Source organism: Brassica napus, chromosome C9, assembly GCF_020379485.1.
Source record: "Brassica napus cultivar Da-Ae chromosome C9, Da-Ae, whole genome shotgun sequence".
NCBI lineage: Eukaryota > Viridiplantae > Streptophyta > Magnoliopsida > Brassicales > Brassicaceae > Brassica > Brassica napus.
Window position 1 is genome coordinate 27,688,494 of NC_063452.1, and position 26,405 is coordinate 27,714,898.

The 26,405-nt window shown below is 34.0% G+C and overlaps 4 protein-coding genes across 8 annotated transcripts; 3 read left to right on the plus strand and 1 right to left on the minus strand.

Annotated features, from left to right (window-relative positions):
• Window positions 1-10: 10 nt before the first annotated feature.
• LOC106379568 lies at window positions 11-1,862 on the plus strand. 3 transcript variants are annotated; one of them, XR_001276103.3, is made up of 3 exons: window positions 11-933; window positions 1,048-1,260; window positions 1,337-1,862. XR_001276103.3 is itself a non-coding variant. In XM_048768317.1 (2 exons), the coding sequence occupies exons 1-2, from the start codon at window positions 1,224-1,226 to the stop codon at window positions 1,681-1,683; spliced, it is 384 nt and encodes a 127-aa protein (XP_048624274.1). In that variant the 5' UTR covers window positions 950-1,223; the 3' UTR covers window positions 1,684-1,862. The 3 variants fall into 3 exon arrangements, 1 of the variants encoding a protein (XP_048624274.1); XR_007328501.1 differs by having other exon boundaries at window positions 1,124-1,260; XM_048768317.1 differs by lacking the exon at window positions 11-933 and having other exon boundaries at window positions 950-1,260.
• Window positions 1,863-4,323: 2,461 nt separating this feature from the next.
• Window positions 4,324-6,481, plus strand: LOC106381582 (ER membrane protein complex subunit 3). Its single transcript, XM_013821497.3, has 8 exons — window positions 4,324-4,595; window positions 4,685-4,778; window positions 5,282-5,401; window positions 5,489-5,537; window positions 5,622-5,721; window positions 5,834-5,895; window positions 5,966-6,024; window positions 6,145-6,481. The coding sequence occupies exons 1-8, from the start codon at window positions 4,444-4,446 to the stop codon at window positions 6,247-6,249; spliced, it is 741 nt and encodes a 246-aa protein (XP_013676951.1). The 5' UTR covers window positions 4,324-4,443; the 3' UTR covers window positions 6,250-6,481.
• A 14,882-nt stretch (window positions 6,482-21,363) lies between these two features.
• LOC106381581 lies at window positions 21,364-22,284 on the plus strand. Of its 3 annotated transcripts, XM_022709171.2 has the most exons (3): window positions 21,364-21,518; window positions 21,797-22,074; window positions 22,136-22,284. In XM_022709171.2, exons 1-3 carry the CDS (start codon window positions 21,504-21,506, stop codon window positions 22,140-22,142), a joined length of 300 nt encoding a protein of 99 aa, XP_022564892.1. In that variant the 5' UTR covers window positions 21,364-21,503; the 3' UTR covers window positions 22,143-22,284. The 3 variants fall into 3 exon arrangements, with proteins under 3 accessions (XP_022564892.1, XP_013676948.1, XP_048624275.1); XM_013821494.3 differs by having other exon boundaries at window positions 21,797-22,284; XM_048768318.1 differs by lacking the exon at window positions 21,364-21,518 and having other exon boundaries at window positions 21,749-22,074.
• Window positions 22,285-22,335: 51 nt separating this feature from the next.
• LOC106381580 (E3 ubiquitin-protein ligase UPL5-like) lies at window positions 22,336-25,679 on the minus strand. The gene is made up of 3 exons (XM_013821492.3): window positions 23,667-25,679; window positions 22,884-23,470; window positions 22,336-22,814 (listed from the first exon to the last, which is right to left on the minus strand). The coding sequence occupies exons 1-3, from the start codon at window positions 25,459-25,461 to the stop codon at window positions 22,551-22,553; spliced, it is 2,646 nt and encodes an 881-aa protein (XP_013676946.1). The 5' UTR covers window positions 25,462-25,679; the 3' UTR covers window positions 22,336-22,550.
• Window positions 25,680-26,405: the final 726 nt, after the last annotated feature.

A 26,405-nucleotide genomic window follows, 5' to 3' on the forward strand; every position in this document is an offset into this window, starting at 1 on the left:
ACCGGTTTTTTCCCGGTTTGAGCTTGATCTCCGCCTCTAGCTCTCGTTCTCTCAATCCTCGATTCCAGATCTTTGTTGCTTTTCCATCCCCTCGGTTAGGGTTGTTGGTGTCTCCAAGCTTCTTCTTATCATTTAAGATGCTTTGATTATCATGCATGGAAATCGATAGTTAGATCGACTGATTTGATTGAAGATGTTTAGGCGGAAGCGAAGATCCGTAGATATTGGTTTTGGCTCGTTGGCTGGCTCTCCTCAAAGACCTCTCTCGACTCCGGTTGATTTGTTTTCTATGGTGTCAGAGCTCCGACGACTTAACCTCCGTTGGTTTGGCGAGTTTATGGTCTGAAGATGTCTCGACGGTTCCTCTTTCTCTATAACCTGTCTACAGTGTGTTCTTGTGATCGTCGGAAAGTCACTCCGGCACATCTTTCTAGCTGTTAAGTCGGTGGTCTCTTCGTGTGACGCATGCATCTAGTTGTCAGGATAGTTGACACGTGTTGATCCACTCACGCTAATCAATAATGCATGGTGTGCAAGTGGGCAACCGACTTTCTTTGGGCTTTTTTGTTGTGTGCTTTTGTTGGGTCTTTGTTTTTATTTTGGCTTTTGCTTTTATGTACTCGGTCTTTGATTTTTTGGTACTTCTTCGGTTTGTTAATATTTCAAAGATTGACAGAAAAAAAACATTGAAAATTAAGAAGAAAAAGAAAAAAACCCAAAAAACACTGCGTTTAAGTTTTTTTCGGAGGACGGTAAGATTGATCTTTGTTATCGGCCCAGTCCAATACGATACTCCTTGGCCATGTAAGACAGATCGCTATCACTAGATAAACAAAATATCAGAACAGCCGTTGCACTACGCAGACAAAATCTTAATCCTGGAAGATATTTTCGACCACGAACCCATCCCTACACCTTTGGTGATAAACAAATGTAAGATCTCTCTATCTGAATTAGATTTCATCTTAATCTAAGCGTTGATGTGTTATTGTATAATTTTTATTTTCTCCGTCTAGTCATAATTGTTTATTCATTCTTCGGTGGCAGACCGTAAGACAGTCGTCTATTGGGACGTGGAGGATTACCCGGTTCCTAACGATATCTATATTGATTCGCTTCGTAGGGATATAGAATCGATTCTTCTGGATTTGGGCTGTGAGGAGGTGTCTATTGTGGCTTACGTTTACAAGAATAGGTTTTCGGATGAACTGTAACGTAAATTTATGGATGCCAAATTTTTTGTCGATTTCTTACCCGAGGGTAAGTTAATTCCTTTTTTTTATTTTACTTAAACGTCTCCTCTGATATTTACTTTATACATTATTTTGCATTCCAGGGGATGATGACTTTGCGAGAATGACTTGGATGTTAGTGGACATTATTTGTTTGCCCGTGGTATTTCCTAAACCAAATGTTATCGTACTCTCAAAACACATGGAAAAAGAGGCTGTTGGTTGTTTCCAAGGCATGTATTTTAACGGTGTTGGGGTTCTCTTATCCAAAACTGAACCTGGCTGGCTTGTTCCTGATGAGAGTTCAGCATTTAAACTTACAAGGCTATTTGAACAACGTCTTGACTGTGAGAAGCCGCAGAGAGAGGATACCCTTGCAAACTCTGTCGGCGACTCTGTCAAGGACTACCCTTGTGCGCGCCTCCAAAGGGAGGCCAATGTATCTTCTTGAAAGTTTTATGTTAACTGTGTTTCGACTGTGTGTCCGTCTTTGTATAGCTGTTACTTTTTTTGGGTTTGATGACATGAGGGTTTGGAACATATATTACTCCTTTGTCTTACTTTTTAACTAAACCCTGTTGCAATGTGGCCTTTAGTTTAGATGATTGAAAGCAAACCCGTTTCTTTTAACATGATTAAGAAACACACACTAGTTTTTTGACCTGCCGGATCAATTTTTGGCTGACAATTTTTTGTATATAAATGTAATAAAGTATGTACATATATAATATTTATCTGTTTTTTTTGTATTATATACTTGTCAATAATCCAACAATGTAAACATAGCTTTAGATGAGCTATGTGTTTATTATCACCAGCCACATCAACAACACCAGAGGTTTATGTCATATCTGGTTTGTGAGGTGTATCTGAAATGGTGTCTCCAACTTTTGCGCTGGGATAAGAGAATTATCTGACACAAAGAAACCATGGGAATAACAAATCGCTTCATCTCGAAAAGAGATTGCTGAGAAAGACCTTAGAAAGGAACAAAAGATTAAACCCCAGATATTTCTATTTCTAACTAATTTTGTGCAATGGTGATTTTATCCAAAAGGTTTCTTTACTCTAATATATTTGAGTTCATTGCAATAGCAGCGTATGTCCTACCAATCCATAAACAACCAAAATGAAACTTTTTCTAAATTCATTTTTTATAGCAGTTTGGTTCCCCTTAAAACAATTGACTTAAATTGCTTAAACATCTTTTAGGCAATTGGGCAATTCAAAAAGTGAGTCGCTAACAAATAAGAGGAAGTAAGATCATAATTTGAAGAAAAATTAAGCAGTTCCTTTGGAATGTGTTTGTCCAAACATAAAGCTCAGGGGAACTGCTAGCCGAAAAACATAAAGCAACAACTGACATGAGTATTTTAGCAAAAAAAAAAAACAAAAAAAAAAGCAACTGACATGGGTAAATGTTTCCTCTTCATCACATAACATTGAAACTTGAAAGTCATATTATCTTCTACACCATATGAATATATGTATATTTTTTTTTTTATGAAATGTTAAATTTTTTGATCATCACGAAGAAATAATAGTTATGTACAAATAAATTCTAAAAGAGAGAATTCTTTGCTATTCTAAAATGTAATATATTTGTGGTTTATAAAATGTAACTTTTTTTTTGACAACTCTTTAATTTTTTTTTTTGACAACTGGTTTATAAAATGTAACAAATAGTACTTTTCATGAAAATGAAATTCTGTTTTACTTCATTTTTGTATCATTATTCATGTTTATCTCCATTAAAGATGCAAAATACCTTTCTACATCTACTTTAAATATATAAATAGAAATAATTATTTAAATAAATAAAAATATAGTTTCAAATTATACGTTTTAAATTTGAACTTTTTATAAAAAAAATTCAATTTTTTATCTCAAAATTTATGTTGAATTTTGAAAATTCTTTTTGAAACTATTTTCAAAAAAAAAAAGTATATTTTATTTATTTTTAAAAATCCTAAAACTCTTCCTCCAAAACTCTACACCTCAAATCTAATTTATAAGTTTAGATTAGTTAACTATATGGTCAAGGTAAACATGAAAAGTGATATTAAAAATGGGGTAGTCTAAACAATTTCTTTTTTTAGTCTAAACAATTTCTCTTCATGAAATAATTCATGAAATAACTAAACATATAATGCATGCAGACTGAGACTTCTTGGTGTTTATAGTATTTTAGCATATATACAATAGCAAACAGTGAGAAACAAATTATAGATTCGAGATTTGGAGAATTATTCCAGTGAATTTTGTTAGCCATGAAAAATTGTTATAATTGTATTTCTCTAATAAAAAGTTCAACACGACAAATTTAAGAAATTTTAATTATATTTTCATTTTCAAAAATATTAACAATAAATTTTTAAACATAACATTCTGAAATTTCACTTTAATTTTTAATATTCTATTAAAGAAACAAAATTATATAAGAATTTGTTAAATAAACAAACTACACATACAAATATATATATCTAACAATGTACAACCAAATACCAAAAATAAATACAAAATTGAATGTTTGATTTGTTTATTCAAATTGATATTTATATATATTTGAATTTTTTTTGGATATTTTTACGGTTCAAAATTTTATACATTTTCAGATCTATTTTCGGATCCAAGCAGTTTTCTACAGATTAAATCGGGTCTAAATTATGATTTTTTTTGGCTTAGTTCAGATATCATCAAGTAACAAAAACTCAAGCTGAAACTAAACCCAAACAACCTGATAGAAGTATAAAAACTGGATATAAAGGCATTTTCATCCCTACTCTATTTTTTCTCTAAAATGGAGTAAAAGTGAATAATGAGTAAAGAATGCTCAAACTCAACTTCATATCTCATTACATAATGAAATTTACTCCATAAATGGAGTAATCTATTTTTTGTTTGTTCATCACTCCATTATGGAGTAGGAAATGAAGTAGATTTGGAGTAATTTTACTGTATTTTCACTTTTATTCTATTTTGAAGGGAAAAATAGAGTTTTACTTTGGAGATGCTTTTGCACGTAAACCAGTGTTTCAAAAAAAAAAAAACACCTAAACCAAAAAAATGTAAAAGAAATAAAAATATTCCCACTAAAGAGACCCACAGATCGTGCTTGCTTCACCGGCTCGAACAAGAGAGAAGATCTCTCACAAGTAGGAGGAGAGACGATAACTAGGGTTTAGGAGAGGGGCGAAGACTAAAATTTACAATGGCGGAGGATCTGGTTCTCGATACGGCGATTAGAGATTGGGTTCTGATCCCTCTCTCCGTCGTGATGGTTCTCATCGGTATCCTCCGGTACTTCGTCTCCAAGCTCATGCGTTCTTCTCCATCTCCCGATGCTAAGATTGTCAAAGAAGGGTCCGTTTCACCTAGTTATCTGCACGATGATGATGATGATCTATGTGTTGTTTTCGTGTGCTGATTCGATTTTTGTTTTGTTTTTTTAGGCAAGTTATTATCAGAGCTCGGAATCTAAAAGCCGGTGCAAATTTCATCCCGTTGAGATCGTTCCGCACTCGTAGACTCTACTTTAGCAACGAGGTATGCTTCTTCTGTAAGTTGTGTGATTCTTTAGAGCTTAATGTTGTTGTGGGTACGTACATAGCCTTCTTTGATTCTCACAACTTGTGTGATTCTTTAGAAATCTGTTACCTTTATGTATTAGCTGCACGAAACTTGGTACGAGTAAGGGTTTCAGTTGCCTATTGTTACTCTTTAGTTATCTCTCTGTTTGTCAAAAACTAGCTGAATTCTCTTTTGCGCGCTCACTGAAGAGATGCCAATGGATAAAGTGTTATCATTGGTGTACAAATCTGTTACCTTTATGTATTACCAAGGTAGGTTGTAGTTGATTATTAGCTGCGCGAAATCTGGCACGAGGAAGAGTTTTAGTTGCCTGTTGTCTCTCTTTAGTTACCTCTTTTGTTTGCTTGAGGGAAAATAAGGGTGATCTATCAGATGCACAGTTGCAGTTTAATGTATTTAGTTAGTTCCCGTCTTTTGGACGTGTAATGCTGAGAAAATATATGTGTTGATTGGTGCAGGAGAATGGTTTGCTACATGTTCCCAAGGGCCAAGGCACAAACCCTCAAGCTCAGATGTTTTCTGATCCTAACATGGCCATGGATATGATGAAGAAAAACCTTTCCATGATTATTCCCCAGGTTGGTTGGTTGAGTTTTTAAAGTTTTCATTTTTTCTCTTTGCGTTCTTTGTAATGTTTGAAACTGCTTTTACTTGCCATTCTGCAGACGCTCACTTTTGCATGGGTCAACTTCTTCTTCTCTGGATTTGTTGCAGGTCTTGTTTCCTATTGAAATTTGATACATACCTTGCTGTTTCACTCTTGTTGATGCATCTGAGTCGTCTTTGTTTATATTACAGCCAAAATACCATTCCCACTGACCCAGAGGTTCAGGTCAATGTTACAGAATGGCATCGACTTGAGCACTGTCGATGTTAGCTATGTGAGTAGTCGTTCGTGGTAAGTACCCTAGTTACTTGAACGAATCCAGATTTTTCGATATGCTAATCATATTTTCTTCTGGTTGTTGCCAATTCTCTTGTTTCATGAGCTTTGCTTTCACTTTTTTCAGGTACTTCTTAAACTTGTTTGGATTAAGAGGCTTGTTCAGTCTCATTCTCGGAGATGAAAATGGTTAGTATACTAATCTTGAAATTATAAAATCATGCTGGTAGTAATGGTATACATTTTGCTTCTTGTGCAGCCATTGATGACACACAACGTATGATGCAAATGGGTGGGTTTGGTTTTGATGCATCAAAGGTATCCTCATATTAACCTTTCCTTGTGATCATTCTCTCACTGTTGTTCAAATGTTACTCTATTTTTCGTTTTCGATCTTTGTCCCATACCTAATTCAGTTTGCATTGCAACTTTGATCAGAGCTTGGGTGCAGAGAAAGACGGTCTCGACATAATTCAGCACGATTGGGCTCTACCTCGATTCGAGCAGCGTGCAGAGTCAGTATTGAGAAAACTCGTGAAGTAGAGACAATGACGATATAGTTTTCTGACACAACACGTTGAAACCAGATCAACTCTGTAGAAGCTTCGACATAAAACCAAATCTTGTGTTTTGCTTTTGCTTTTTCTTTTGTTTTTTCAGTTTTTGTTACTGTGTTCTCTGTAAAATCTTCCCAGAACAGAATCCGGTTTATTTTGGTATGGATTGATTTAGCGTCTGCTACAAAATAGGAATGCTTCGGTTGAGTTTGGTAAGATTTGGAGTTGTTTTCGTAGGGCTACTTAATTATGACTTTGTGGGACAAAATTACTTGGAATTATTTATATATATACTATAGGGTGATCATATAAGAATAGAAATACAAAAATATTTTTAATAATTTTTCTTAAAAAATATATTTGTTTGATTTCATTTCTTTCTTTCGCCAACATATTCTAACCATTCATTTATATTCTATCAACTAGGTGTTTCGTTTGCCTACGTGGATATTTTTTTTCTTACAGATACTTATTATTAAATACATTATTAATTTAAAAACCATTAAAATTATTATTTTTATATATTAATCCTAGAGCATTACAATATATTTTTGTAGATATGTGTCTATCATTATAATAATTTTTAGAATCTTTAGAAAAATAAGTTGGTCCATATAAATATATATTATATTATTTATTAAACTAACTATCAAATTGATTAGTAGTGTACAAAATGACATTCTCAGTTTTTTTTTCTTAAATAAAAACTACAGAATTACCTAATATGATTAACATATATATATATATATATATATATATATATATATAACAATTAATGATTATGAATAATACATATTTGATAACAATTTTTGTATACTCTTTCTTTTTGTTTAATTTTATATTATTAAAAAAAATAAAACAATCACATTAAATATATAATAAAAAAATTAGATTTTTTCTTATATATTATATTTTAAATCTTTTAAAATGACTATAAATTACTAATAATGGTAAAAGTCTCACATTCAAAATTTTGTGATTAATGGTTTAATTTTTTTTTGTTCAAGTCAGATACAAATGATCATAAATCGTATGAATATGAAGTCTCATTAATAAATATTCAAAATATAAATATAAATATAAATATATATATATATGTATATATATTAATAGTATTTAATTAAATTATATACTATATAAAAATATAAAAATATGTTAATTTCAAAATTTGCATACAAAAATTATTGAGATATTAATATTTTAGTTTTGAAATTTGTATTGAAAAATCTCACATTAAAAGTTTTGTGATTAACAATTTAAATTTTTGTTACAACAAATACAAATGTTAATAAAATCATATGAGTAGGAAATGTCAATAATAAATATAAATATACTATATATATATATATATATCTATATCAATATCACTAAATTTTAATTATACACAATATAAAGTAAATAAAATAATTATTTTGATTTATTTACCAAAAAACATGATTGTAAATAAACAAAAAGTATTGATTTTAATTTACACGTTTACTCTAATGAATATACTTTTATGCATACAATTTATTTTTTAAATATGTGGTTTCTAATATGGTATTTGATCCTCACAATTCCAGAAATACACTTCTTCAAATCAAAATGATTTTTTATATTGGAAGCACTATATATAATATTATTTCATTCAAATTAGATAATTTAGTTTTGATTTTTATTTCTAAAAATATTTTAATGAAATATCATGACAAGACTCTAATCACGTTCTTTTGAGATTGTGCGAAGAATTGAGAGATTTGATCATTCGACTAATATTTGTTTCTCCCTAATACCCTATCTAGCTATTATAATTGTAAGAATGCAAGATTTGAACTATTTATTTTAAGTTTTCTAGTTTATCACTTAATAAATCAAATAGTTCTTAGTTTGTACATAGTTTATATATACTGGAAAGGTAAAGTATTATATATTTTTTATCGGTAATTCCTAAGTAACTAAACCTCAAAAACGTAGGTTAATAAAATAAGTAATTTATTTTATTGTTCTAGAATTAAATGATTTTTAGACCAAAATGGTGAATATATACTACATAGACATTTTTGCCGATGATTTTCTTCAAAAATTAGATTTTTAGACATGTATATGGAGTGGAACTAATTTTAACATATGTCAATATTTTTAAATTTACACTTTTGTAATTCACCGAATTCACATAAAAAGTTAAGAAAAGAACCAAAACTCATATCAGTGAAACATAAACGAAAACGAAAGCATAATTTTATAGAGGTAGAAAATGAATTACTTATGGAGAGTCAATAGTAAAAAATCGAGAGCAAAAAACTTAATCCTCTTTTGTCATTTTACAATTGATGTTGTCTATCTAGTTTTGGTGATCTGTGTCAGCCGTAAAACTTAATTTCTTTTTGTGCATATGAAATCTTAAAAATAATTAAAATGAGATGTAATACGTTAATTTTTCAACAAAGATGATAGATTTAAGAGACCAACATTTGTATTTATCATTTTACAATCGATAAAGACTGTAGTGTTGTAAAATGTTAAAATCATTTAACGAATAAACATTAGTATAAAAAACTCACTATACGCATGCACACGGGTTATCATCTAGTTGATTATGGTTTATACTTTCAAAAATTTAAATCGAACATCAAATTATTTATAAAAGATAAAACTTTCCATCAAAATATATGTGCTTGCTATTGCATTAAAAGAATTGGAAACAGTTACATATTATAAATATTTTAGCTCTCTAAAATTTTTAAAATCAAACATTAAATTATTTATAAAATCTTTAAAAAATCTTTATATATTCATTGTGTTTCTAGACAAACATTCATTGTGTTCTTTTTTTATTAATTAGTATATAGTTATGCATCGTTTTGATTATGGTTACCAATTTTTATAATTTTAAATCAATTATATAATATAATAAATAAATTTAAAATTGGTAATATAAAATTCATCGTTAATTATATATATATATATATATATATTGATCTATTAAGGATTTTAACGACTTTAACAGAATAAAAACTAGATTATCGCAAATGATAGTATTTTTTATTATTTTTTATGGTTGAAAATATTATTTGGATAACAACACAATATACATATAACATTTATCTTATTTATTTTTAAATATGTTTTGTGTTTTTCTAATTTTATTATAGTAGTTTACGATCAATTATCTAATGAAATAAATAAATCTAAAATTGGTAATTTAAAAGTTATTGGTAATTATATATATATATTACTGAAGAGTATCAACGACTTTAGCCGTTCTAACTTTTAAAGTATGAGTTTACAACAAAAATACTTCATAAATAATAATATAGATATCGATTATATTTTTTTTGTTTACTATTTAATTTGGATAAAAGTGATGCTATGAATGAATAAAGGTAAAATAATACACGAACTGTTGCCTAGATACTCTTTGGACTCACAGTTGATGTATTGAAGGTGTTCTGCTAGAAAATACGTTGCTCACCAAAGATAAAACATTTCTTATGGAAATTTGTGTCAGAATGTATAGCAGTGAGGAAAAATATGCGAGCAAGAGGGATACAAGGGGGCATATATTGTGCAAGATGCGGAGCCGATGAAGAATCGATAAACCATTTATTTTTTGAAGATCCTCCAGCACTTCAGGATTGAGCTCTTTCAAAGATATCATCCAATCCAATCATTTTTCCAACAAGTTCTCTTTTCACAATCATGGATCATCTTTTTTGGAGAGTTCCCCTGCTGATGGATGATCATTAGTTTGCATGAATTTTATGGTACATTTGAAAAGGAATGAATAACAAAGTCCTTAGCTGCACCAGCACCCAGGAGATCAGGCGGATCTCTCTCTCCATCAACATTCCATATATGGCCACTTTTACACTAAATGCTTTGGAGGAGCTTCTACATACTTTTGCCCAAGACCAACGGCCATATTTTCTTTTATTGAGGCCAAGGAGTATTTCAGGAAGACTTAAAGATCATGGCCACGTCCAGAAGCTATCAAGATACAAGTCTTCACAAGTTTTTCTTTTGGAAGGAAGCAAATCAAGTCTAACGGCTATATTCCATGGAGCCATCAAAGCCTTTGCTCCCAAGACTTTAAGTTCAAGTTATTTTGTTTCCTTTTATCATTTTATGACTGTTAGAGTCTTTCTTAGTCGAGCCTATAAAGCTCTAGTCTTTGTTTCATTGTAAAGCACCTCATTTTTAAAGTAATAAGAATTATTCAGTTTTTCTAGTTTTCTTAAAACTATTGTTCTAAGTCTTTTGAGTTTGTGTGAAGCAACTCCAAAGCACCTTGACTTATCAAGGCTCCTTTCCATAGAGTCTTGTGGCGTCCTCAATCCCCCATCCTTCCATTCCAATTCGTTTGCCAAGCTTGAGAGTGATACACATCCAGGAAGCAAAGCACCATCTCAATCAACTTCAATCATCAACTGATTAGGCTGAGAGTGTCACACGACCAGCAGCTTAATTTCATCCTATCTATCTTTATTTATCTTGTTTTATCATATTAGAAATCATATCTCATTTTTTTTTGCATTCATTTTCAGGATCATAACTTGCATTCCATCATATCGCCCATCCAATCATATCTTTGGTCGATCCATCAAGCTTCCATCAACCATTTTGCCATCCCTGATTTCCAGCCTGCAACATTTGGTATCAGAGCTCAAGCTCCTGAATCAGGTCCATCTATCCTTGCATCATTCATATTTGCTTGCATTTTTTTTTTCATTCATAAACAAAAAAAAAATTCATAAAAACAGTTTTTGCATTGTTATTGTTCTTAAGAAAAGAAAACAAAAGAGAAGAAGTTTCTTGCATTTGATTCACGAAATTAGTTTGAAATTATTGTCTAGTTGTTTGCATTCATTCCCCAGCTCCACTTGCCATATTTAGATTTTGTGCATTCATTAAAAAAAAAAAAAATCTGCATTTCCAAATTTGTTTCTTGCATTGAAAAGTTAAAAAAAAAAAGGCATAACATTTTATTAATTTCGTGCATACCATATTTGTTTCATAAGTTTGTTATTTGCATTAAAAAAAAAATCATTCACATTGCTTGCATTTTTTTTTTTTTTTCATCTTATAAACCGAAAACCCATAAAAACAGTTTCTTTGTTTCAAGTTTTTGTGTTCTTGCTGTTCATCATATTTTAAAACCACGAAAAAAAAGAAAGATGTTTTTGATTCATGTTACTTGCACTTAGTTTCGAAATTCTTGTTAGTTTCCTTTTTGTTTTGTTTTCATAATCAAAAATCCCATAAAAATTGCCATTTTGAATTTGTTTCCTTGTTTGCATATCCTTTAAAAAAAAAAAAACCATCCTAGTTATTTTATCAGACCATTTTAGTTGAAGTATTTCGTGCATATCATATTGCTGAATTTAAAAAAAAAAAAAAAATTCATTCATCACAAGTTTGAATCATTTGTTTCATATTGTTAAGTTTATTGCATTTCTTTAACTAAAAACTCAAAAAAAATATCCTTGTTGGTTTGTTTCCATACTTTCTTTCCATTTGTGTTTCTTATCATACCATATTGTTTAATTTCGAGATTGCATTCAGAAAACCAAAAGAAAAATCATTTTAGTATAGTTACTTCATTTCGGTTCATAATTGCATATTTTTCTCGGTTTAGTTAAATTGCATTCTTACATTTGTTTTATTTTGGTTAGACCAAAACTTTCCATGCCTTCACTTTTTCTTTGAGATTGTTTTTCAGGAAGCAATGGAGGAGGAGAGACATGTCCAAAACCTAAGGGCCACCTTGAGCCAACAGTCCGCAGCTCTACAAAAGCTCCAACTTAAGATTGCTCAGTTGAAGAAAAGAAATCAGGCACAAGGCCAACGTCCACTTGAAGGAGAAAGGAGATTTGGAGATGTACCAGGGACTGTATATGTCGAGCCCAAGCCACCAGATCCTTCAAGGATCAATCAAACTCCAACTTCTAAAACCCACAACAATCATGTTGTTAATTCTCGGTTTGATTATAACTCTTTTGCTGATAAAATTGAACTCTTTAAATTTTCAGGAAAAAGAGGTTATCTTAGATGGGAGAGGAACCTTGATGAATGGTTTCACTTCAACAACATCCTGAGGAAAGAAAGGCTAGCTTATGCTATTGATCAACTTAGAGAAGAAGCCTTTAAATGGTGGGTACAAGAAGAAGATGATAGGCGGTTTTACAATGAGCCAACTATCAAAAAGTGGAGAGCTCTTAAGGAAGTCATGAGGGATAGATTTGCACCAGATTTTACAAGTTCTTAAATCCAAGAACTATATCCAAGGAGGTATCCAATTCATGGTTCCAAAGAAGCAAGAAGATTAGTGGCACAAGAGGGTCAAAGAGTCTTGTCTCAACAAGATAACTTTCAGCCAAACCAGGGGCATGCCATTGTCCATTGCTTAGACCAGAAGAGTGACATCCCAAAGGTCAGGAAGATGAGTACAAGTGTCGGCCAAAACACTTTGATCAGGTCCAAAGACAAACCAGAGCAAGCTATTGTCCAAGTAAAGGCTAAGGTAATTCCTATACTTGATAAATCTTTTCATAAATCATCTACCACTTGTATGATGCACTTGTCTTTGTCCAAGAGTGTTATTACAGTTCTAAAGGAGCGTAGGTACATAGAAGAAGAGACGCCAGGCACAAGCCTTCCCACGGACCAGAAGGAAGCTCAAAGCACACAACAATCAAAGTTGCTTAATAAACCAAAACCATGTCCAAGAGTGTTATTACAGTTCTAAAGGAGCCTAGGTACATAGAAGAAGAGACGCCAGGCACAAGCCTTCCCACGGACCAGAAGGAAGCTCAAAGCACACAACAATCAAAGTTGCTTAATAAACCAAAACCAGTGATCATAGTATCAAACCAAGGTTAGTGTCAAACAACACCTTTAGATACTGGTTTAAACATTTGTATTCTTGGTACAGGAATACCAGATGAGAGCCACATTCTTACCGAACCAGAACATGAGCTCAATCAAAATCCACACCACAAGTGGAAACCGAAAACTGAACAAAAGATTGTTCAAGTGCCAAAACCTGAGGTAAATTTCACTCTAGATCATCATGATATTATTAATTCCATGACAAGATTAATGCACTTGTCTTGTCCAAGGAAAAGTGAAATTATTACAGGAAACCAAGATGAGTACAAGGCAAAGAAAGAACAAGAAGTTCTTGCTGCCACAACTGAATTAAGGGTTAATTGTTCTATGTTTATATCATTTTATAAATCCCTTTATTTTGGTATAATATACTTGTCTTTGCCAAGATGTTTTGATCCAGGGATAAGTCAAGAGGAACATAAAAACCGAACTGAGCTATCAAAAGAAGGTGATCATACCAACCAAGATCGAAAGTTGCAAGAAAGGCAGCCACCAAACCAAACTTGTCCAAGGAAGAATATCATTCTTCATCATGCTAAAGCATCCAAGGTAAATTCGACCATAACAAATTCTGTTCATGAAACTCCAGTATCAGATATAATTCACTTGGTCTTTGTCCAGAATGTTGAAAAAATTTCAGGTTGCAAAGAAGAAAGCTTCAAAGAAATCCCACCGGATAATCTTTTGTTGCTAGGAGGATCAACCCCAAAGATGGTCAGAACCGAGCCTAGTAGGAGTATGAAGGACCATCCACTGAAGAAGAGAGGCAATACCAAAGTCCATAGCAGAGGCGTGATCATATCCTATTTGCTGAAAGAAGAGCCACCTGATGCACAATCCATCCCCAAACCGAAACAATATCAAGGTAAGACCTTAGAATCTCAAAAGAATATGAAAGCTGACTTGCTCTATCTTGGTGCAGGTTATCAAGTTTCGAGATCGAAACTTTGTCAAGGGGGAGGGTATGATGCGGCCATCAGATCAGCAACTGAACCAGAGGTCAACCCAAAGCCCTACTCAACCAGCCAAGGCGCCAACCAGGACATACGTGCACTAAACATGCCATACCTTACAAACCAAGAGGGTTTAAATGACGAGGATATTTTTTATGGATTCTATACTCAAGAAGGAGTCCAGGACAATTGGAATCGGCCCAAAATATTCAGGGATCAAGAAGTTATGAATTTTACAATTCAAAGGTTTCTCAGCCCGTCCATCTGCGAGTATGCGACTTTAGAAGAGGATTCAAGCCCAAAGAAGAAGAGGCCTGAACTAAAACCGATCATAGGAGTCAAGAGGAGTTTATTAGCTTTCCAGAAAGCCCAAGATCTCGAGAAATGGCCAAGGAAATTGGAAGATATGATCAATTTCCCAAAACCGGCCAAACCAGCTCTACACTTGCCTTATTTGGAAGATCCGGGTTTCACATCAAACCAACCTCAAGAATGGCGGCCAGGAGACATTCTAAGTCATTCAGAGGCACTCCAAAACATCCTAGGAAGCACCATGCCACACTGGATCAGTCGGATCCCAATCAAACCAAAAGATCAAGCCGGTTTACTCAGATTGGCCAAACCGACATCATTTATGGAAAGTCTTCAACCAATTCAACTTGGTTCGACCCAGAGCTATTTATGGGAACCAGGAGATACTCTAGACAATTCAGAAGACATCCAAGACGTCCTTAGCTGCACCAGCACCCAGATCCAGGAGATACTCTAGACAATTCAGAAGACATCCAAGACGTCCTTAGCTGCACCAGCACCCAGGAGATCAGGCGGATCTCTCTCTCCATCAACATTCCATATATGGTCACCTTTACACTAAATGCTTTGGAGGAGTTTCTACATACTTTTGCCCAAGACCAACGGCCATATTTTCTTTTATTGAGGCCAAGGAGTATTTCAGGAAGGCTTGAAGATCATGGCCACGTCCAGAAGCTATCAAGATACAAGTCTTCGCAAGTTTCTCTTTTGGAAGGAAGCAAATCAAGCCTAACGGCTATATTCCATGGAGCCATCAAAGCCTTTGCTCCCAAGACTTTAAGTTCAAGTTATTTTGTTTCCTTTTATCATTTTATGACTGTTAGAGTCTTTCTTAGTCGAGCCTATAAAGCTCTAGTCTTTGTTTCATTGTAAAGCACCCCATTTTTAAAGTAATAAGAATTATTCAGTTTTTCTAGTTTTCTTAAAACTATTGTTCTAAGTCTTTTGAGTTTGTGTGAAGCAACTCCAAAGCACCTTGACTTATCAAGGCTCCTTTCCATAGAGTCTTGTGGCGTCCTTAATCCCCCATCCTTCCATTCCAATTCGTTTGCCAAGCTTGAGAGTGATACACATCCAGCAAGCAAAACACCATCTCAATCAACTTCAATCATCAACTGATTAGGCTGAGAGTGTCACACGACCAGCAGCCTAATTCCATCTTATCTATCTTTATTTATCTTGTTTTATCATATTAAAAATTATATCTCATTTATTTTTGCATTCGTTTTCAGGATCATAACTTGCATTCCATCATATCGCCCATCCGATCATATCTTTGGTCGATCCATCAAGCTTCCATCAACCATTTTGCCATCCCTGATTTCCAGCCTGCAACATACTCGAGTAGAAATATATCATTAGAATCATCAAACATTTTTTTTTTTTTGAAAAATTCACATGATAACATTTATCTACTCGAATTGTGTTTGATGATTTTTCAAAATTCAGAAAAAAAGTCTGCAGCAGTTTTTACTTATTTTTTTTTTACTTTTGAATATTCGTAATTCAATTCCAAGCAAATTTGGGGTTTTAATTTATCTAAGAAAACAATATAAATTTTGATTTAGATTTATTCTTTTTGAGCATTCATTTTTGTTCAGGAATACACAGGTTCTAGGCTTTTGAGTATTGCCCAATCATGTGTTATATAATAACAAATCATTTTATATTGGTAAACCAGAGAATCGATGCTAAAATTCAATCTTGGTTCTCTTAAAACAAAGAATGAAAATAAAAGCCACGTAATAAAAATACTAAAGCAAGAAACGAATCGAATCATTCATTCGTTGTTCTGTAAAGAGTTGTTTGAATACCTAAAAAAGCCATTAAACATCGGAAGCAATGGTTCAAAGAACAAGAAGGAATAAAGGATAATAAAAGAGGTGACGTGAAGGAATTAAACTTTGAAAGTTAGAGAGAAATAGAATCATGCAGAGAGAAAAGGAGAAAGATGAAAGGGAAAGCATTTAAAATGACGGAATAGTGTCACCCTTACATATGTCCAAGTGTACCACCGCACCTACTAGTGAACCAACTCATTAACAAAAAACTATTTTGTTTTGGGCGTAATTTAGATATTTTTAACATATAAATCCAATCTTGTCTTAGTGATGTAACTTTCTTATAGGTTATGTCTTGTGTGAATAATCATGTGTTTATCTAATATGCTGTTTGATTGATTTTAAAAGATATTGATGCAAGATTTTTAGACACCTTAGGCACTTTAACCGATAATCTGAACCGGAATCGACTCAAAACTATCCAATTCGATATACACTAAAACCTCTATAAATTAATAATATTGGAACTTTAAAATTTTATTAATTTATAGAGATATTAATTTACAAAAGTTTTCTTATTTAGATTTCTTATTTTAAAATACATTTATTCTAAGATAAGAAAAATATTTGATTTTAGTATATAGACATTAATTGTTATTCTTTTAAATTTGACATTTATATTAATTTTATTATATTATCTGGTGTATATAATATATATTGCATAGAACTTAAATGTGATCAGATATACTATTATTAAATTTCATCAAAAATCTATTAAGTGTTAAGAAATATAAAAATAATTCCACTGTGAATATAAAATAAACACTATAATAGTAGGTTCTTACTTATATAAAATATGTATACATATTAATTATTAATTTATAATTTTAATGGGAACATGTATATACGTAGAAGTTTCAAAAAAATTATTATCTTATTATTTTATCGATTTGTGTCAAATTTTGAACCAGTCCAAGTTGGGAACGGAAAAAATTTATTAATTGATAGAGATTATTAATTTATCGAGTATTATTTATAGAGGTTCTACTGTAGAACAAAAAATTTACAAAAATTTAGATATGTTTAAAATCTTTATATCCGAAAGAACCGAAACTTAAAAGAACCAATCAAAGAGGTCCGATTTGACAAATCCGACCCGAATAAATTCAACTTGATAAGAACCAATTAATTTTTTTTTGTCGGCATCATAGACAGACTCATGTAAACTATACAAACCAAACTGGTAACTCCGCATCTAGTAGCGGCCCTGGGTACAAGCGGTGGAAGCACCTGCTTCCAGCCCTATTTAGAATAGATAATATTTCGACCTTTATTTTCGTAAATTCTTCATTAGAGCAGTTGGTTTACAGCTTTAAATTGTCAGCCGGCCACCATTTATTTTTCATCTAGAAACAAGCCCAAATTTTTTCATTTTTGCTTCAAGCCCATAATTTTTCCGGGCCGGGCCTGTCTGCATCCATATGGACTACAAACAATGGTTTCTTTCTTGCATGTGTGCTAGACTGTGCGCCCTTAAGTTTTGCGTCCGTGGTATATGAACGAGCTCTGGGCTGTTGAAACTTCTCTTCAAAATCTTGATATCCTCCAAATAACTTGCAAATGCTGGTCATTCTTTTGCTTCCGAAACCATATTCATTAATTGAGAACAATCCGTTGCAAATGTAACCGTATACTGTCTTAAATTTCTCATACATTCTATTGCCAAATAAGGGACTCTATCTCCGAATGAAAGGGCGACTGACTCGCCCTTGTATTCCTCGCTTCCATTAAACCATCAAAACCTTCCAGTGTGCTATACCACCGTTGTCCCGAATAGTTATCCTGATTTTTCCAAGATCTATCCGTAAAACACCATCTACCTGTGATAGCTAGAACTATTGCTTCTCCTGGTGATCGGGTTTGAATGGTTCCCTGTGTAAGGGATATTTGTGCTTCAGCCCAAAGTAGTGACTCCGTTTCTGCCAATCTAAGAGTATCTTTAGGATCAATATCCAATACTAAAGACTTTGTTGTTTCGTCTTTTCCATATGTACCATAAAATCCATGCAAATTGATGATTTTCCAATTCCGGAGAGACCCTCCAAAATAAATAATTTATATTTGTAAACAGTGATTGAGTAGGGAAGATGTCTGGTTTCGATGGAATTCGTGAGAGCGCCAAACTTGAACCGCCGGCGGACATTCAAAAACCACATGATTTATGGATTCCTCAAGTGCTCCACAACGTGCACAAATTGTATCCCCTGAAGACCTCTCGCTTTTAAGTTTTTATTTACCACAATACATCATGATACAAATTGACATAAGAAATGCTTCATTTTTAGAGGGCACCGTATTTTCCAGCAGAAAGCCTTCAAGGGAGAGACCGAGGGACCATACTTTGGAAGCGTTCTCTCTTTGTCTGGATACACTCGTTCTACTTGATAACCAGATTTAACCGTGTATCTCCCATTATTAGTGAAATGTCATCCATCACGATCTGCTATCTAATTTCGGCTTAAAGGTATACTTTCACTTATTTTCACATCGTGAGTATCCACCAACGTCTGAATGACCTGTAAATTCTATGTTCTCGATGCTCATTTGATGAGCGAGTCCACTGTAAAGTCTGGATAAAGGTTTTGTTGTTTTTTATTTTCTTGTTTCGGGCGAGTGATAAGAATCAATTCATACCCACCTAAAATATAAATATCCAAGACTATGACTTAAGACAAAATTTGCTTCAAAAAACATATATCCCTCCCCGCTTGACCCGACGAGTGACGGGTGCATGCATGTTAAGATTTTTTTGATGCGAGTTGAATATTTGGATACGTGAGGATGTTGGTTAATCAATTTAAAATCACAGATATCCGCGAATGCGCCAAATTTATAAAAAAAATATTATTATTTTCTAAATTTTAATTTTAATTATATAATATATAAATAGTAATTAAAATTAGCTATATTTTTAATAAATAGATTTTTATTCAAACTATATACTTTTAAAATATAAGACTTATATTATTAGAAATATTTTTTTTAAATAAAAGATATAACAATTGAAATTTTATTTTAACTAGTATGATCCGTAGGTAACTTGCGGATAACCCACAAATTTGACCGGACATATAAATTTACTAAATTAAATCCAAAGATTATGCAGATTATTTTTTTGATAAAAAATACTGCCAATCTGCCGTATGACGTGTCAAGCGGGGCGAATCTGTCCCGAATCTCAGCACTACTATGACTCCATATGTTCCAATTTACATTTGTATTTATGATTTTGCTGTAATGCATTTTTATTTGTAATCTTCGTTATTATTTTTGTTGTATTCTTAAATAATATGAAAATTTAAATGTCAAATTTAGAGTTTACAAATGTTTAATTTTAATTATTAATAGTTTATTTTGGTCATTTGGAAATTTTAGATAATATAACGGGTTTAGCTAAATTTTGATATGTTATATACTACCTCCGTTCCCGAAAGTAAGATGTTTTAGATTTTTTTCTTGTTCCACAAAAATAGATTTTCTATATTGTTAAGGTACTTTTTTATACTTTTGAGGAACATTAATTGAGAATATTTGAATTGATTAAATTTCATTGGTGGAAAGTTATTGGAAAGTGTATAATAAAGTAAAAATAAATTAAATTATAAACATTTATTAAATTCTTAATAAGTGTGCATACTCTAAAAAATCTTACTTTCAGGAACTGAGAGAGTATATGAATCAAAACCGAATTATAGTCACATTTTTGATAGTTAAGGTATAAAATATTTGGAACTAAATCGACTAGGAACAGAGAGGAACTGGCCAAAAACCAAACTAAAAATTTGCAAGTATCTAGAAAAGTTCAAATCTTTAAGACTAGAAGAAACCTGAACCTGATGAGATCAACCCAAATCTAAATCGAATATCCAAACGCCCAGCCTTACCTACAACTTAGCCGAGAGTTAAGAGCTACACAATCGAAATACTTGGTGTAAGAGGAAGGACACTTAAAGCTAATTTTAAAAATTCAAAGGAAGACAAGCAACTTAATGTACCGATTATTGTTAAAAGAGCTTCATACTTCTCTTTATAGTGTCCTCTGATAGAATATTATGGCGAGCAAGAGGTGTGCGGTTACTAAAACCGATAACTCGTAGGTCCAGTCAAAAGAATTTCATCCCATTGTCCGTAAGACAAGAACGGCTAACCATTACTGTATGAACTTTTTTCTTTTTTTTTTGACTAAATTACTGTATGAACCTTTCTTATGAAAATAAGACGTTAACCATTTTTTTTTTTTTTTTAACCTAGGGGTGTCCCAAATCCCCGGAGAGGCCCAGACTAATTCCCAAGGGGAGATGCAGTCCACGGATAGACTCTCTCTCCAGGTATTCAAATGAGCTCTAAAGCATAGGCCCATATCCGTGTGGGTGACATGGATGGACAGTTCACCTCCGCCTGGTGTCGAACCCGTGAGCATGACAATTGGCTCCCAAAATCCTTACCAACCGGACTACCTCGTCCTGTCCGTTAACCATATACATGAATTATCAAATTCCACTCTTTGGTATCCTATAGCTTATATACGAACATATAATAAGACTGTATTCTTTTCTATATGGTATGATCCTAAAATTATTTATAGTTAATTATTTTTTCGAAATTTTGCCTGTTTAAAATATTTAACATGTAATATACAAAAAAATATATTTTAAAGTCAGATTTAAATTTTAAATTATTATATTTAGAAGAATTAAAGTAAATAAGATTCAAAATTTTAAAGTTATACCATAAAATAAATAATCAAAAATTAAAGATATAAAATTATCATATGGTACATATTACTGTAATATAGCCATTGTTTTGTTATCTAAATAATTATGTAATTTTGTTAGTTATTGCTCCAAATTTCTCTCCGAAATTTGATAATTAGGGATGTTTTGTTATGTTACATGATAAGAAATTTGATGATTAGGGTTGTTTTGTGATGTTACATGATAAGAAATTTGATAATTAGGGATGTTTAGTGATGTTACATGATAAAGATGGGTTAAAATTAATTTGTTCTCCACGTGCCACACATAAACACTTTAAGCATCATAACATAGTATACACACTTTACTGATGTTTTTACCTGTAAATACGACACATCAATATGCTCAACAAATTTAATTAATTAATTTATTTTTTATTTTTACTTTTGAAGATTAATTCTATAAATACTCTCCTCCTCTTCGCTTAACTCACTCACAATTCTCCCTGCTTTCCTAAATACAAACACACTTATTTTTTCCATTGTTCATATCTTTCTTCTTCAGAGTCTCCCAATGGCTGGTGTTGAGGTAAGTCTTTTTCTCGTTTTTAAATGTTCATGTCATAATTTTTCCATTAGTTTAAAGAAGTCTTCACAAGAGATCATTCAATTGATATTGATGATACACATGTGATATATATATATATATATATATATATATAAAATAAAATATGAAAAAAACCGTATAATTCAGATAATAAAATATGTGTGCAAGTGCTTATATATCTCCGCTCGATAATCTTTTTAGAAACGTCTGATCATGAATATTATGACATGACGCAAAGGACGGTCGATTTCTTATCGCAGGTTGAGAAAACAGTTCCAAACACAGAAGAGAAGACGACGACGACCGAGGCAACAACGATCGAGACGCCGAAGGAAACCGTCCATGCAGATGACTCAGCCACTGCGGTTGAAGTTGAAATCAAAGAAGATGAAGAAGAAGCACCAAAGGTAGAGAAAGAGACTGAAAAAACCGAGACAGCTCCGGTTAAAGAGGAGAAACTGGTTGAAACTCCGGCAGCTGTGGAGGAGAAAGATGTTAAGCCAGCGGCAGAAGAGGAGAAGACTGTTGAAGTCAAGACATCCTAAGATGCTTGTCTTTCTCTCTCACCCATGAGAGGAGAAGACTGTTGAAGTCAAGACATCCTAAGATGCTTGTCTTTCTCTCTCACCCATGAGAACATTTCTGTTTTGTTTAAATCCTATATTTCCGCATAATAATAAGATAATCCAGGTGCTATTATTGTAATGTTTATTTAATATATATAATGATATTTGTGTTTCCCTTTTTATTTTGTCTCTCAAGGCAGTTCGATGTCTGTCTGTTCAACGCAAAAACGATGTCGTTTACAGATTTTTTTCCCTTAGCATAAGTTTCCAAATTAAATTAATTTATACATTAGTTATAGAACACACAAATTAAGAAAGGTTTCACCTTTCACTCCCGGTCATAAACAGAGCTTGACCACAGCTAAATCTAGCTATACACCAAACGCACCAATCTACAAACCTAAAGATCAGCGAGAGATATAGACAAGATTACTTTGATAATTCTGTTTCACCATTTACCGAAACTGGAGCTGACATGATCTTGAGCGATGAATCGAAGACGTTGTTCCATGAGACCCATCGTCGGGTATTTTGGTAAGCAGAGACGGTAAAAGCAAGTATGAGACGTTGGAAGACGATCATTAGCTTCATGTAACCTATAGATGTAAAGCTTCGATGATAACCCTCTAAACCCCTCCACTGGTATAAACTTAGTCGATGTCCAAAAGAAGAGTACGCTCCTCCTTTCTTCTTCTGTCATTTTCTTCATAATCTACACACAAAAAACGGTTTAAGGGATTCAAGAAACTTAAAAAATGGTCGAGCTTTATTTGTGTATTACCTTCCAGAACCAGTCTATTTGTCTGTCAGTCTCTCTGAACCCATTATACTCTGTATGAGCCTTCCAATCATCTATGCTTATAGGGTTCTCCCCTCCTCGAAGCATCCCATCGAAATCCTCTAAGTATATTCGTTTAAAAAAGGCAGGTACAGAGTCAGAAAGTATATCAGAGAAGCCCTTGGAGAATCTCTCTACATGCTGGGAGATCGACGCGGCAAATCGTTGCTTGATTAGGAGTTTAACGTATTGTTCCCTGTTCTCGCTGTTAACAGCAATGGACTTCCCCTCAGGAAGCAGCTCCACCGTTTCTCTTTTCCCCAGCTCCTCCGTTTCCAGCTCAAACGTTAGACCAAGACCGGCGTTTGAGTCGAAGAACGCTGGATCCATCTCTAGGATCTGTTTGCAGCTGTTGTACATGACTCGATCCGTGTCCTTGATGTCTTCCAAACTTATTTCCGGGTGGGCTAACTGTGAGAAGAATACACGGTCGAACAGCACACCTACTTGGACTTTGTGCATCAAAGCTAAAGCAATCACACGACCAGTGAACTCGAAGTAACTGAGATGTAATGGATCCACCTTAGATGCTGAATGTAACACAAAAAAACTTCAATTATCATTACAGAGCAAGAGAGTAACCATTCTTAGATTTGTTTCTTGCTCCTATAGAATCATATAAAGTCTATTACTAAACCCTTCAGAACAACAATAATGAATGTTCAAGCCATGTCTGAGATTTACTTGTACCTAAGGCTATGTCATGAGAGAAGCAAAAGAGCTAACCTGGATTAGGAGAGAATCTTCTGAAATCATCAGCAGATCGAAGGAAGAGGGCATTTCGGGGATTGAATATCTCCTGACACACCAAATAGAACCATTCTCTCAACACACCAGGACCTGTAGCTTCCTCATTCTTGAACTCCATAAACAGTCCACTATGAAGCGACCCTGGGGTCGCGCCGGATATGTACTCAAACGATTCAGCAAACAGATTGGACCGATCAATAAGCATCTCGTGCATCTCGTCGTAGTCTTCTTTCACGTCGGGGAACAGGAGCATCGCTAAATGCCTCCTGGATTCGAAGGTCGTAGCTTCCTTGTAGTCAAAGATCCACTGGTGATCATCATCCCCTCTTTTCGCGAATTTCAAAACGAGGGCGCTGAACGAAACCTTCCTGGCGTTTAAGAGACTAGCTAGCTGTTCCTTAGCGCCTTGATAAAGCTCACACATCGAATCCACAATCTTGAGAACAGCGAGATACTGAGACCAAGTCGCAGACATAGCTTCCGTGTTGGCAACTCCTCTGTTACCCAACGAAGATTCGATTCTAGTCATACAAATGTCCATTACAGTCATTAACCTTCTGAATATCTGATAAAGCTTCCCGATCTCCGCTTCCATCACAGTGTTCCGCAGAGGCATAGCGACGGGGAACAAGCAGGGAAGCTGAGCTGTAACGGCCCGTTTCAAGGGCTGCCAAAAGGAAGAAAATTTCTGAACTTCAGACAAGCTAGGCCCTGTGTTCTCTACCAACTCTCTCACAATAATATCAGCTAACTCGGTCACGCACGGGTAGATCTCCTCCCCGATCGTAAACAATCTGAACTGAAACTCATCGGATTTACACACCAAATCAAGCATCGACCCCAAGGTGTTCCGACAAGACGCGTAAAGCTTGTTGTCGGGACAAGCTCCCCTAAGCAATCTACAGAACTCCAACACAACGGGCAAACAACTGTTCTGCTGATGAACCGGCAACGCCACGCAGCTGTTCAAGAAGAGCTTGATCGAACTCTTCCCGCAGGCTTTGTTGATCTCTAGAGGAGAGACGAAGAGCATCACCAGCGCAGCTGGAACCGAAGAGTTGGAGAATATCTTCAGATACTTGGCGGCGGAACGGTTGCTCTCAGCGGGAATCCTCGCGAAGAACTTGACGAGCTTGTCGTTGATGTTGGTGCGGCCTCCGTAGAGATTCTCGCCTCTGTGCATCCGCGAGATGGTGGACATGATCTCATCTACGGTCTGGCAAGCTACTGGATACTCTGTGCTTTGCATACGGCCGACGAGGTGTAAGGAAGAATCCTGCTCGATGGAGTAGTGGTTTAAGGTGTGTTCGAACTGTAACTGCTTGCCTTTGTAGATAACGCGCTGCTCCGTGACGGGAATCTGAGTCTTCAGCTGGATTCTGTGGTGGAGATGCTCGACGGTGTCGTTTCTGTCCGCGTGGATCACGATTGTTTTGCCTCCTGACATCATCCTCACGAAGAGCTGCAACCGAGTCGACTCGGAACGAGTCCACGACTCGGGGAGAGAGGAGGAAGATGAGGATGAGGAGGAGCACTCGCCGGGAGTGTACAGAGACCGGTAATTCTCACCGGACGTCAACGGTTTCTGCTGCGACGCCGGGGAGATGCGATCGGCGTCGACCTCGTGCCGTTTCATCTTCTGGAGGAGGTCAAGGCCGTAATCGGCGGCGTAATCGTCGAGTTTGCGTTTGTGGTTATCGGTTCCAGCCACGGCGAGAGGTGATCGGTGAGAGATTGGTGAATCTGCGGCTGTTGAACGGCGTAGAGTCATCTGAGAGACGAAAATCGCCGCCGATGAGAAGGATTAGCCAAGTCGGTGGACGGAAAATGAACTGTTGGACAGAGATGAGAACTATGTAAAGGCGAGGAGGAAGAAGGGGGGGAGACGAAGGGGGAGGTTTAACGAAGAGCAGTCAATTAATTTTCTGTATACGCCATCGTTAGGACAGACGCCTACAAAGATATTTTTTGGTCTTTTTAAAATAATGTATTTTAGAAAGATGTTCTTTGGGAAATAAATCTTGTCTTAACTGGCTTAAAACCGATTCAGTTTGTTAGAGTAGGATATCAAAGAGAGAGTCAATATTTTTTAAAGAACTACAATACATTTTATAATAGTAACAAATTAATCTATTTTTATTGTTAGTGTGTAAAATTTTAATTTACGGCACTTAATTTTTTCTTTCTTTTTATACACTAAATATTCTTTTTAATAAAAATGATTATTTAAAGATTTAATTTACTTATTTTCGCCAAAATAACGTTCAAAATCTTTGTTGATTTAAAAAAAAATTAAACCTGTTTTAATAGAATTGAATTTAGTATAAATCTACCTACTGTAATTTAAATTATTTAATGACTATTTATTGTTAATGGAAAGTTAAAAAATATTGTTTTGAAAACGAACAAAAAAGGAAGCAAACATTGGTCCTCTAAGAACGCAAATCTTCAAATCGGTTTCTTTTTTTGTTTTCTTTTATTTGACCAAAAAGTTAAAACTGATTAACTTTTTGTATTTTTCTAAATTCACCGTAACAGAATCCCAGTATGGTAAGAAAAAAAACTTGTTTAATGTCGAGGTAGACAACATAAACATATTTTTGAAAATGATGAAAGATGATGAAAGAAAATGAATGCGATGAAATAAAAAAAAATTGAAGGAGATAAGTGTGAACTATATCCATTGTTTTCTATGAGGTTATTGTTGATTATCCT

Coding starts and splice junctions, on each gene's coding strand:
- LOC106381581 (XM_048768318.1), top strand. CDS start 21,764: ATGACGCAAAGGACGGTCGATTTCTTATCGCAGGTTGAGAAAACAGTT.
- LOC106381582 (XM_013821497.3), top strand. CDS start 4,444: ATGGCGGAGGATCTGGTTCTCGATACGGCGATTAGAGATTGGGTTCTG. Junction 4,596..4,684: donor GCTAAGATTGTCAAAGAAGG/GTCCGTTTCACC, acceptor TTGTTTTTTTAG/GCAAGTTATTATCAGAGCTC. Junction 5,402..5,488: donor TTTCCATGATTATTCCCCAG/GTTGGTTGGTTG, acceptor GCCATTCTGCAG/ACGCTCACTTTTGCATGGGT.
- LOC106381580 (XM_013821492.3), bottom strand. CDS start 25,461: ATGACTCTACGCCGTTCAACAGCCGCAGATTCACCAATCTCTCACCGA. Junction 23,471..23,666: donor AAGATTCTCTCCTAATCCAG/GTTAGCTCTTTT, acceptor TGTTACATTCAG/CATCTAAGGTGGATCCATTA. Junction 22,815..22,883: donor AAATAGACTGGTTCTGGAAG/GTAATACACAAA, acceptor TTTTGTGTGTAG/ATTATGAAGAAAATGACAGA.
- LOC106379568 (XM_048768317.1), top strand. CDS start 1,224: ATGGATGCCAAATTTTTTGTCGATTTCTTACCCGAGG. Junction 1,261..1,336: donor TGTCGATTTCTTACCCGAGG/GTAAGTTAATTC, acceptor TTTGCATTCCAG/GGGATGATGACTTTGCGAGA.